Source organism: Siniperca chuatsi, linkage group LG6 (genome assembly GCF_020085105.1).
Source record: "Siniperca chuatsi isolate FFG_IHB_CAS linkage group LG6, ASM2008510v1, whole genome shotgun sequence".
In the NCBI taxonomy this organism is placed as follows: Eukaryota; Metazoa; Chordata; class Actinopteri; order Centrarchiformes; family Sinipercidae; genus Siniperca; species Siniperca chuatsi.
This window is the reverse complement of record NC_058047.1, coordinates 25,918,773-25,931,523: the sequence shown is the minus strand read 5'-3', so window position 1 is coordinate 25,931,523 and position 12,751 is coordinate 25,918,773. Positions and strand designations below refer to the sequence as shown.

General features: G+C 42.9%; 1 protein-coding gene across 8 annotated transcripts in view; it reads left to right on the top strand.

The window, feature by feature from the left end:
* Positions 1-12,751, top strand: part of crocc2 (ciliary rootlet coiled-coil, rootletin family member 2) — a 33,987-nt gene that overhangs the window by 8,240 nt on the left and 12,996 nt on the right. For 5 of the 8 annotated variants that reach the window (XM_044199204.1, XM_044199208.1, XM_044199203.1 and 2 more), the window contains exons 5-18: positions 4,301-4,465; positions 4,562-4,645; positions 5,239-5,342; positions 6,368-6,512; positions 7,630-7,739; positions 8,314-8,520; positions 9,419-9,515; positions 9,702-9,791; positions 9,892-10,026; positions 10,511-10,710; positions 11,134-11,316; positions 11,762-11,906; positions 12,003-12,149; positions 12,236-12,466. In XM_044199204.1, the coding sequence (XP_044055139.1) occupies positions 4,301-4,465; positions 4,562-4,645; positions 5,239-5,342; positions 6,368-6,512; positions 7,630-7,739; positions 8,314-8,520; positions 9,419-9,515; positions 9,702-9,791; positions 9,892-10,026; positions 10,511-10,710; positions 11,134-11,316; positions 11,762-11,906; positions 12,003-12,149; positions 12,236-12,466 (2,043 nt within the window). The remainder of the gene's footprint in view (positions 1-4,300; positions 4,466-4,561; positions 4,646-5,238; positions 5,343-6,367; positions 6,513-7,629; positions 7,740-8,313; positions 8,521-9,418; positions 9,516-9,701; positions 9,792-9,891; positions 10,027-10,510; positions 10,711-11,133; positions 11,317-11,761; positions 11,907-12,002; positions 12,150-12,235; positions 12,467-12,751) is intronic. The other 3 variants (XM_044199209.1, XM_044199207.1, XM_044199210.1) reach the window with 2 other exon arrangements.

Sequence of the window (12,751 nt, the reverse complement as noted above, 5' to 3'; positions counted from 1 at the left end):
TGCTGAATTTTTGATGAAAGTATTCCATTAAACCTTTTCAACATTTGACATTAGGCTACTCATGTTACCTGACTTTAAAGTCAAACATTAAGCACACTTTTCAGTTCTTTTTCACATGTTAAGAGTGTCTAATCAGATGTGAAATCTTGAACTGACTGAGTGTGTGTATGTGTGTAGGTTTTGTAGAGCATCGTCCTTGCCAGGGGGCATTGTGTGCTGCAAGGCCAGCCACATGCTTGTGAGTGCATAGCATGTATTATTAGTTTGGCTGTATTTACACAGATCACTTGTGTCCCTGTATGCCATGACAGCAGCTGTCCCCATAACCAAAATGTTCACTCCATGGTAACATACTCATAGCAGCTCCCCCTCCTTGCTTCCATTCTCCCTGTTTGTTATCCCACATTGTGTAATTACCATCAGTGATGATACATAAACAGCTTTCACAATCAGCTGGGGCTCTTTCACAGAGTCAGCACTCAGGGGGTAATGTGAGGGGAAAGGGGAACGGGTATGTTGTTGAAGTAGGATAGTAAGTTTTTTGGGCAGCTTGGGGGTGATGGACATCCGCTCCAGCTGTGTTTAGGAATCTGACAGATAGTGCACTCCATTAATTCCCTTTATTAAGCCTCTGGGCCCAGGCCAAGCCAGGGAAAACGATTGCAGCTGTAACCCTTCACATGCTGGCTGGACTGTGCACTCATGGCCAGATTTCGCCCTGAATGAGTCAGGGATAGAAAGAAAGAGGACTGAGGATGTGGATTAGTTGCTAGATATGCCTGGAAGTGTATCTCTGTATAGATAAACAGGTATGGATCCACGATGTCAGTGTTATATAGTAAGAGAGGAGAGAAATGACTTTCGAAATGCATAGCAAATTCCAAGACATTTCACAAAACCCAGTTGAAACATTAGATAAACTGGTGAGTTATCAGATGTCCAAATGTATTGACATTAGGTCAGTGAGAGAATATTGTAACCATAACTTGGTAACTGAAATGGATTGGATTTTGATCTACCACATGAGCAAGGCAGCAAGTTTTGGCCCAAACACCAAAGCCTTCACAAAGGCCTTGAAAATGATTCTCTTGTTGCTTGTTGGCAGATGAATCAAAGCAAGATTATCCCTTGATGTTGTTTGAAATATTTATCAAAAGAGACAATACAAGGAGTGGCACAAATCATAAATATCAAGAAATATAAAAAGCTAATTCAAAGCACATTTTAAGAGGCTGAAAAGTCTTTTCCTTTGGAAACATAAGCAGGGCTCAAGAAACAGATACTTGGGAATGAAAAAAAAGAAAAGGAACCGTAGCAACCATATGGAGGCATAAAACATACCATGACAAAAAGGCTGTTTTTGTATAAATTGCATCTTGAACATTATTGCAAAATGGCAGTAGATGACCTCAAAGAGTGGGGCCACATTGGGATTGGGCTCAGCCCACTTTAGGGGGCCGCGGAGGCTGTTCGAGAGTGATTTTACTCTGAGGCAGGTCGTAAATAGAAGGATGTTCAGTGAGCACACTTCTGGGCCCCCAGTAAGCCCTGTAAGCCCCTGAGTTAGGGCAGATGGAGGACTGGGATTACTCGCTTCTCTCTTTTGCCTTTTTACAGTCACCATGGATGGGTGTGTTGTGAAGAACAATGAGTTCAAGCTCACTTGGAGATGAGGGTGATGAGATTAAATGATGCAAGCAGAGCAAGGGAGTAGATGGTGGTGTAGGGGAGTTCAGTGAAAGTGGGGGTCTCCACAACAGACTGATATGGCACCCTCTTGGGAGCTTCCTGCACGGAGCATGGCTAATCCAGAGCAGCCCCCGGCCTCCTGCTTTACAGCTGACTGGGGAGAAACAATAAAAAAAAATGTCCCCTCTGTAGTGTGTGGAGCTGGGGCGAGGCACTGGCAAGAAGCCCACACACTGCAGCTATGTATGAAACAGTGCAAACAACCCTCCTCATCGGGGCAGGGCGGGGATCTTTAGGAGTTGCCAGGGGCACCTGGTCACTGAGTGCATAGCAAGGTAGAGAGGGTGTAGTCTACAGCAGTGACAGTTGTTGATGGAACTGAACTACACATGCATATGGGCAAATTGTGTCATACAGGATAATGTATGTCACAATATCCCATATACAGGAGTAACAAATCTGCAATATTTGTGTAATTTGCATGACCTTCCAGCTCAAGGGAGGTTGGTTTGTCCCTGCAATATGTGTTTTCTGATTTTAGAAAGACTACACAGTTCAGAATATACAAAAAGGCAAGTTAAAAATGAGAAAAGTTATAGCTCTGGCAGTTAAAGGTACCCTTTGGAGTTTTCTTTCAAACAAACAAAGTTATGTTTACATTCAGTGTTACTCATTACTCACTATTGTGCTCACTTGGTGCATTTTTACAAAGAGGTGATAGCGGTGGTAGTAAACTGGGGCCATTGCCTATCTTTGCACCAGCGCCCGCAAATGGATTAATTTTGGCCATGGTCTTGTCTATGCTCCCTCTGGGGCAGAGCCTTATCAGTGGCAAATATGTGGAAATAACTGAGCCTTTTGTGCTTGAGTGTCTTCTTATGAGGGTGAGTCCGAGTTAGTTTTGGGATGTTTTTATGAGTTACATTGGTGTAATACAGTATGGTCTCAGTTGTACTGTGGTCCCTTTAAGGCTCCAAATGTAGATTGTGCTCATGTGCTGTATTCAAGGTGTATTTATAAAGTACATGCTTGTTAGTAACTCAGTGTTATTGCTATAGTTGTGCCAAAATACTTGAAAAGATGCATAATCACTAATGCTTCACACACAGCTGTTTCCAGGAGTCCCTTTAAACACAGCTGCTGCAGTTTTGTGTGTTTCAAACACTCCGCCCATGTTGTTCCTCCCTTTTCAGTCCCTAAAGCTGTCACCTCAACAACGGGCAGTAAAAGAAACTTTTGTGCTCTCCGGGTCTGCGGAGAAAAACACCAAAAGCACAGAGCCAAGTGCATGATGGCCGTTAACGTAGTTTGTAGTATAAAAATCTGAAAAGGGCATTTGAAAATGTGTTAATAATGGTGGCAAAGTGGTTTGGTTCAGTGTTGAACAGTGAGACTATTGTCTTGGCTCTCTTGGAGCCTGCTGGAGAGATTAAGCACCCAGAGAAGAGATGAGGTACAGAAGAGAGGTGGGAGGGAGTGGGTCGCAGGGTTGATTTGAAGGGCTTGGATGGTGGTTTGGAGTGTGTTGCAGGGGAGGGGGGCTCCCTTGCTCTCGCTCTCTTCCTCTCCTTTTAAATGAGAAGTCGGCAAGGGCAGCTGGAGGCACGCAGTGTGTTGTAGTGCTCTAGGGCCATGTGGTTTGTATTAGTGAGGACAGGGTGTCTGGCACCAGGATAGAGAGTGGGTGGTGCAGAGGGAGTTTAGGTTGTGTGAGGTTGAGAGGTTACAGGACATTTGGATTTCAGATATGGGAGAGGATATGAGATTCCACAATGAGAAAGACCAGCACATTTGTATATCTTTGTTTTTAAATGCATTTGACAGATACAGCCATCATGCATAAACACCAATATTCAAACACACTGTACTTGGACATTCCATAGACTGACTGACTTAATACTGTAACCCCTCACCCCATCTTTAAGCCTAGCCACTGTTTGTCCAACCCTCATGCTGAGTTAATACTGTGGGTGTCTAGATTGGTCAATCAAATGTTGACCATTACAGGGTTTCCGATGATAGTAATTACCAATCAAGAGTGCTGTATTGTCAGATGTCCTTTTTGGCATGAACATACATTCATAGAATACCTCAAAAATGCACTGAGCAAAGCTCCCATGCATTAACTTTATTTTTTCTCAAACAGAACCCACAGTGAACTGTTGAAAACTACTAAATGACTCGTCTGAATGCAAACATATCCTGCAGCCCAACCATTATTCATTAGTATATCCAGATAATTAGGATGAGATAGACTGAGTTACTGGTTTGTTAAGTACACCCATATAATATAATGCAATCCAACACATTTGGTGTGCAATAAATCCTTGTGAATGGTGCGATGGACATACAGTTCAGTATAATGCAGCCCAGTACAACAACACCACAACAGCCACATACCACACCTCCATGACACACTGTCAGAAAAACAGAATACAATAAGCTTTGTAAGGATTTTATGCAGGGCTGTTGCAATGTAACGCACTAGACTATACAAATGTATCTAATAAACTGATAATTGACAGTGTTCATGTATACTGTGTATGGTAATGTGCAATATCCTGTCACATTGTCAGACTTGCTATAGCACATTTGTTATCACTCCATCCAGCTCGATCAGATGCTGATGCTGCGACCAGCAGTGGACTCAGACCAGGACAGTGTACCAGGATCCCTGCAATTTCAGAACAAGGAGAGAGCTTACAGGCAAAAACTGCAGATCTACCAGGAGGCCCAGCAGAGACAAGCCCAATTTGTTCAGAAGCTTCAGACCAAGGTGACTAGAAATGGACCTCACGATTCAGAAATCGTTACATGAAAAAAATAAAGTTCCTTTGGCTCAAGTGTGCACCTTTTGTTTGCGTTATACAAGGTTCTTCAGTACAAGAAGAGGTGTGGGGGACTAGAAGAGCAGGTGCTGGAGAAGACCTCAGAGTCTGAGAAGATGAGATTGTTGGTACGTCTAGACTGTAGCATCACCTTCAAGAATCAGGGTTGCTTAGATATAAATATTCAAGTCTAAAGTCTAAAGGGCCCGCTAGGGTCCTCTAGAGGCAAGTCTGCTCCTTACACACAACTAGACCAAAATGTTTTCAACTGACCCATTAACTGACATTGCCTTGCTAGCATTAAACCCTCTCTAAGCTGTTTTGCATTTTTACAGCATTATGTTTTTCAAATAGAAGCGTAGTCCAATAGATACATTCTTTCTCCTGATAAAGAAGGTAACATTGCATAGGGCTGGATCATATAGATAAAATTAATCTTGACCATCATCACAGCGTTATCACAATGCCAATATGTTACAATATTTACAAAAATATTCAAAACGATGATAAAGTGTTAAATGTTTGTCCCATGGAAGCAAATGTTTAATTCAAATTCAAATATTATTCTTGGTTGAGTGGCCTCCATGGAGAATTTGGATTAGCAGATTTCCACTGTAATTATGTTGCTTTATAAATATTAGGTTACGGCTAACTTACTACTGCTAACATATACTGATGTGTTATCAGGATGCCAGTAGTGGTGGTGTGTGTGTGTGTTCAGCTGCAGGCCCACCTGGACACAGCCCAGCGTCAGCAGCGGACAGAGCAGGATCTCAACTTGGCTATCCAGAATAAGTCTGCTCAGCTGGAGGAGGAGCAGAAGAGGTGAGTGATGGGCACCATGCACTGCAGGTAGCCAAGTTTCTCAGTCAATAGAGAAACTTGTACAGCTTCTGTATTCGTAAGTAATACATATTAGGGAGTTTTAGGAAAAGTGCACAACTTTAGAATCCAGAAATTAGAAAACCTTCAGCAGCAGGGATTCACTATTTGAATTCCGACTTAGAGCAGTAAATTCATGGATAAGCCTGTTAGAAATTTGCTCCCGTTTTTCTTTCTCTGTTTCTTGTTGAGAAGCAGGAATCATGCCGAAATATTTCTGTGAAATGCGTGGACCAGAGATATTCTCAGCAGTTCCTTGAGCTTTCCTGCTGTTTCCTGCCCCTGGTGCTGGGAGAAAGCAGAGCCTGCCCTTGGCAGATAATCTCAGCATCAAATTTGTCAGAGAAAATTAGTTTAACTATGTTGGCTCTCTTCTCCAAAGTATTTTAATGGTGTTTCACATTACCTCTGCAGCTGAGACCACGTTTTAATGCCCTATGATTTATACATTAATGGAACTTTATTTGAATTGCCCATTGCAGAAACTTCGCCAGGATCTGATCATTTTTACTAAAATATCACTCACTGCAGAGTTACCAAACTCTGTCCACTTAAGCACTTTGTAATATAAGTCTAATGTAGAGATTAAGTCTACAGCCATGACTTATATGTTTTTGCTTATTATTGAGATTCCTGAATCCTTCTTTCCCTACATCTCAGTTCCCTTTAAACACGATATCATCCTATACATACAAACATGGGTTTGGCTTCCTCTCAGACAGATAGCCAGACATAGCAATGTGACATGCTTTACTGTAACAAGGTGTTTGTTTAGTGTGAGAATGATGTAAACATTTTTGTAAAAGTTGACACAGACGTTATAAAACTGTCACACATCTTCACCCTGTAAGTGTGGTTGACAAGGGTTTGGTTGCTGTAAAAGGGTTATAGGAGGGTGTCATGACAGCAGTTTGTCAAGGGAAAAGTGCCAAATGGTCTCTCTGTGTCATAACGCTTGTTATTTCCAGGTGTGCCAGCCTCAGCCAAGTCAACTGTATGCTGCGGGAACAACTGGAGCAGGCAGGCACTGTCAACCGTGGGCTAACAGAGAGCTTGTGGAAGGCTCGCGAAGACGTTGAGTTGTGTGATACCCGTCTGCGCAGAGAGCAAGAGGTGAGAATAACCACAAAAATTAAGCGCTTGAGTCAGAAAAGCAACAGGGAAAGCTCAAGTTTATCCCTTTCTAAGCTTCACAAGATGTTTCCAGACATCTCCTCTCAGTGTGATAAATGCAATCTAGCAGAGGCAAATCTCCTCCATAGCTTCGCTCTTTGCCCCAGGACAGAGAGACATTGGACAAAAAGTGTTTAAAGCACTCTGATATTCTTAATATCCACATTGAACCTGATCCTGTCTTAATTGTACTGGGAACTTCAGATTCCACATCTGTATTAAAAAGAGCACAGCAGCAACTTCTTTCCTATAGTCTGATTACAGGTGAAAAATTCATTTTGACATTCTGGAAGAAGAAGGAAGTTCCCACTTATAAGCTGTGGCTCAATGAAATGACCGACACCCTTCCCTTGAAAAAATATGGTTCTCTCTGAAGAATAGAGAGTCACAATTAGGACTACACTCCTCGTGTAGTCGACATTATTACTTTTCACCTTTTGTTTTTATTATTTTCCATCTCAACCTTTATTGTCATATACTACGTACTGAGCAGAAAAGGAGGGAGGGTGGTTTGTGTTAGGTATATATTTTTCTTTTTCTTTAATGTTGGATATTATCTGTTGTATTCTCTTGCTTTGTTTTTCTTCAATGAAAAGGTAGACTGCGTTCTCATGTCCAACATCCTGAAATCCTTCCTTAATAAAAACATACTTGACAAAAAAAGTTTATCCCTTTCTGCACAGAGATTGTGCAATTAAACCCCTGTTGAGTTCACATAGGGTAGGAATTCCATTCATAGGCAGTTTAGTCAATTCATTCTCATTCCCTGTTCATTTCATTGCTATGATTTTTGAGTTGTTGTTTCCTGTGAAAACATTCCAACTGCTGAGGGGGAGGAACATTTTGTGCAAACAATCTGGCCTTCGTGCTGTAAATGGGCTACATCTGTTGATTCAGGGAAATCCAGTTATTTGTATGTGTGCCAGTGTGAGTCCAGGAGTTCCAGAATTGCATCTGTTTGGGATCACAATAAAATGAGAGGTGCCATCATTTGCTGTAAGCAACCCTTACCACCCACCCTCCAGTCTCTAGTCCCCTTGTTGTCTCCTTCTCTCAGCAGACGTGCGCCTCCCGGCTGTGTCGTGAACAGGCTCGTGTCAGAGCACTGTGGCGCCAGGCCGCTTCCCTGCGGAGCACTTTCACCCAGCTAAGGACTTTCACTGACAGGTGAGCGGGGCGCGCTGCCAGAATCCCTCCAGCGACTCAGGATTCCACAAGAACCCCCACCTCTCTTGTGTCTCACACTCACGACTGCAACCACAATCCATCTCTCTCAGCTGAGGATCAAAGTGGAACAGGTCAACAGGGTCGCCAGTTCCCCTGCTCATTGTTTCCTCACTGGGGGGACAGATGCCTTAAGGTGTCTAGCCTCACCATTGAAATCATCCATCAGGACAAAGCTTGAGCCCTTTAAGACATGGCTTCTGTCATGTTGAACCATTGTGAGCACTACTGAAGAGTAATTTGCTTTAATAATGATTGCTCAGCTCATAGACAGCTGCGATCATGTCAGAGGCTGTACTGTTACTTAAACTGAAGACACTTCAAAGTGAGCCCTGATCCCACATCTTAACCACTACAGACATCCATCCTTTTAAAATACAAACAGACAGTTTTTAAACTAGACTAATGGCTCACAACTGTATGAACAAGAACAGGATGTCATATTTTCTTACCCTTTCGGATCTTTCATATGTTGATACATTCTGTAAATCTTGATGCACATGATTCTGTTCAACAGGACTTTGTCTGATATGCGTGGGGAGTGTGTCGCTGCCAGCCAGCAGCTGCATGTTGCCTGCATGAACTTAGAGGCCAAAGTAACACAGGAGAGCACCTCTAGTGGTGTGGATATGTCAGCACTGGAGAGGCAGCTGAAGGACAAGCTGAAAGAGGCCATGCAGATTCAGGGTCATTGGGATGCAGAGAAAGTCGAACTTAACTCCAGGTAAAGTCATCTCCAAATCTATATGGGCCTGTCTTTCATGAAGAGTTTGCTTCCTGCCTTTTGGAAATGGCAGCCAAAATGACATAAGATATGGCTTTAAGCTGTATTTCATTTAAGGACTGCTGGATGCTGTTTTCAATGATAACTACATTGAGGCAACTTAGAAAACCCAGAATTTATCTCTCAAAAGTCGATACATTTTTCCCTATGAATTTGGGACTCTGTAACTACTAATAAAAGTAATTGTTCTATTAAGAACATTGCAAGTCTTATGTTGTCTCTTGCTGAACCCACTTTAGCTCCAACCAGCTCCTAAACCTAAACTTCGGATTGACAGCACAAACCCTACACCCATATTTTTCTACAGTCTCTGGATAGGTCTAGCTGACCAGGACTACCGGGAAGAAAAAAGCATCATAAACTGAAATAGAAATTCTGCGCCTGAGATCATATTTAGTGCAATCATTTGATCAATTGCAAAATTCACATTCTTTCTAAGACTGAAAGAAGAGCCAATTTAATCCCCTAGATGGAACCCCAGAAGTTTACATAGGCTTTGATCATTAAAATCCAGCACATCAAATTATTATCCGTAACTACTGCTCTTGATATAGAAGAAACAAGCCTTTTGTACCATCTCCTGTGCACTTCAGTCAGAGGACTGCAGGAATGTCAGTGTCATTGTATTCTGGATCTTAGCTGGCCTTTGATCTTATCAAGTCATTGTTAATCCTGTGATTCTATACAGAGAATATGATAGTGTTCATGGTCTAGTAGAGGAGGAGTACATGTCAGTCTTGTATCTTCGGGGAACCTTGTGTGTTTGTGTGTGTGTGTGTGTGTGTGTGTGTTTGTGATTTCGTTCTCTGTCCATTTACATGCATATTGATCTATGTAGAATCCTGGAGCTGACTGACACGGTGAAGCACCTCCGCAGCCAGAACAGTGAGAAGGATGCCAGCCTCAACACTATGCAGAGCAGTCTGGACAGGATGGTGGGACCTTGGGAATCATGACTGGGAGGTGGCAGATAGACGGGTGGTTAAGGGGGCTAAATTGGATTTAGTCTGGACCTTAGGCTTGATAAACTCCACGACTTCCTTGTCTAGAGGGCTGCTGTCTGGGGAATGTCAGGCTTGGTCTGTGTGCTACTTATCTGACCTTAATGGTTTCCTGCTCAGGAGACGAGGAGAACAGAGGATAAAGCAGAGATGGAAGTCCTCCACACAGAGATCCATGCCCTCCAAAAGATTGTATGCCATGTTCACCAGGTCAGAACAAAACAACGCACTTAGCTAAATCATACATTAGGTTAGCACATAAGAAGATGAATGTTTTTCCATTCTCCTTCATTATGTCTGCCATATCCAGTTAGTTGGTGGTGAGGGTGATAGCAGTGGCTCTGAAAGTGTGTCCTCCTCACCTCTTCATGGCTGGTCTCCTCTGAGGAACACTACGCTGATGGCTCTGCAGAGTGCTCTCACCAAGCACCAGAAACAAACACAGGTCCAACAAAAGTTGCTGGTCTTCACTGCTCTTTCCTCATTGTAGATGTTTTAGAACAAAAGAAATCTGAGAGGTCACAAAATGATTAAAGAAATAAAAGAAATATACAGTATATATGTAAATTTCAAAATTCTGATTTTTTTCAGATTTTTCTCTTATTTTTGCATTTTTCCTAGTGAAATACTGTATTCTTTCACCTCTTCAGGCATCTAGAAGTCCTACGAATGAGACAATCCAAGAACAAAAAATCATTCTGTGGTTGAACTGCTCATGTATACACAAGCTTTGTGTACACTAAAGTCTACTTGTGACCCCTGTAATGAGGGGTCACAAGTAGATATAGCTAAATTTGAAGAGGTCAGAAGCCAAAAATGCAGGGAACCACTGTTTTAGTGAGATAATATGTTTAACACGTTGTAATGACATTTCACCCAAGTTTCTTTACCTACACACCACAAACAATGCACCCACGTACAAACCACAGGACCTGCATGGGCGTCTGGATGCTGCCCAGGAGCAAGTGGACACACTGCGTGATCACCTGCAGGAGAGGGACACTGAGAGGAGAGAGCTGGAGCATAAAATCCAGGAAGTAAGGAGGGAAAATCAGGAGGCTAAAAAAGCTCTGGAGGAAAGCCTCAGAGACAGCAACAGATATCGCTGCTCATTGGAGCTCATCTCCAGGTATTCCCTGCAGTTATTATCCTTTTTCTTGGTTGTGTTGAGGCTTCAAGACTGTAGATAAAAAGTAGTATTGTGAAATTGCCATTAGGACTACATGTTGTTTTTGGCAAAATACAAATGTTATAATGATTATGATGATGATGACAAATATTATAGTTTGGTTTTGTGTTTAATTAAGAAGTTAAACTTCACTATCATTATCAGAACATATTTCGAATTTTTGGTATTGGAAAAAAAACAATATTTATACAACATTATACAAGAAATGTTTATGTTGTTAAGTGTTTTGTTGATATTGTTTTTTAGGAAAATCAAGTGTTCTAATAATGAAGATGTTTATGATCATTGTGCAACATCAACAACTGACCTTAACATACTCTCTTTTTCTTTTCCTCTGCCTCTCTGTACTTCCGTGACTCACAGTGAGAAGGGCAGCCTGGAGAAGCTGCTGTCAGGGCTGCAGCAGGAGGTGGACTCCCAGCGTGCCGAGCTGGAGGTACTGCGGGGCTCATCACTGGAGCTCCAGAGACAGCGGGACCTCCTGAGGCAGCAGAGGGAGGATCTGGAGATGCAGCTGGCACGCCAGCGCACAGAGGCCCAAAGAGGGTATAGCATGAGCAAGGGAGAATGACCGTTACACAACACACATCCCGTCACCCGTGATTGTTTTCAAGCTCCGTTTGTTTAGAGTTCAGATCAGTAACACATGTCATTCTCCGGCCGGCAATGCACCCAGATGACATTTGGATGAAAATGTAAATGATTTACATTGCATTACCGTACTCATGCACGAAGATAACTTTTTTTTTCCTCTTTTTGAGGGTTTCTTTTGCTTTAAAAAATTTGATTAGCTGAGAATTGGAGCAGGACATGCGATACTGCAAAAAAGTAACTCCCTCAGTGTTCTGGCCTTTGGCACCAACATTTCTCCATCTTTCAAAGTGGAGATGGATTACTGTTAAGGGATTTTGTTTATATAAATAATCTGCATGTGTGTGAGACAAAGAAACAGTGTGCAAGAGTCATGTATGTGTTACATTTTGTGTTTCAGCGAGAGGAGTCTGGAGGAGCTTGAAGGGAAGCACTCAGATCTGCGTAGGGAGCTTGTGACAGTGAAGGAGGCTCTGAGCCAAACCACCCTGAGGAAGGAGGTGTTGGAGGATGATAAGGCTAGCCTCGCTCTGGCTCTCAGCAAGGTAGACTGCTTTGTTCTATACCAGGTAGCCTGATCTGTATTACTCGATTCTCCCTGAGGGTTTCAATCCTTCAAATAATTATGATTCACTCCACAGATGGAGTCCCAGAGTGCTGCACATGAGTTAGCCTTCACCAAACTGCAGAATCAGGAGGCTGCCCTAAAAGATTCTCTGGCCAAAATGGCTGCCCTGACCGAAGGCTTAGCCAAAGACAAGGTGGAACTCAATCGTATTCTGCTGCAGGTCAGTAGCCGTGCGGTTGCCCTGTAACGTTGATGGAAGGCAGAGTTGAACAGAACAGAAGTTAAATAGTTTTGTTTCCCTTCCAGACAGAAGGTGAGAAGGCAGAGCTTGGTGAACGTAGACGGGAAGCTGAAATGGAACGGGCAGCAGCCAGGGAGGAGACAGCACGGGTGCAACAGGAGATGATGAATCTGCTCGCTGAGAAACAAGCCCTGGAGAGCTCCCACAGCCACTTGCAGGACCTCTGCCAGAAGCTCGAAGCAGAGCTGAGCCTGCTGCAGAAGGAGAACGCTCAGGCCCTGGAGCAGCACTCCCAGGTCAGAGACCCCCGGCCATTCACACACTTCAGCCTCCATCCTCCCAGCTCCCACCACCTGGGAGAACTATGTTGATGTTATTAATAGCTTTCAGCAGGTTCATGGAGCTTGTTGTCACACTAAAATGTATTGGAGGTACTGGACACATCTGCCATGTTTTTTTCTTTCAAATGGGATATGGAGAGCAGCTTGAGCCCCACTCTGTGTTTTATGAGTAACTTGGGACATAACAAGCAAGGGATCGTCATGAACAAATGCGAACTGAAAAAGATAAATAGATAGACA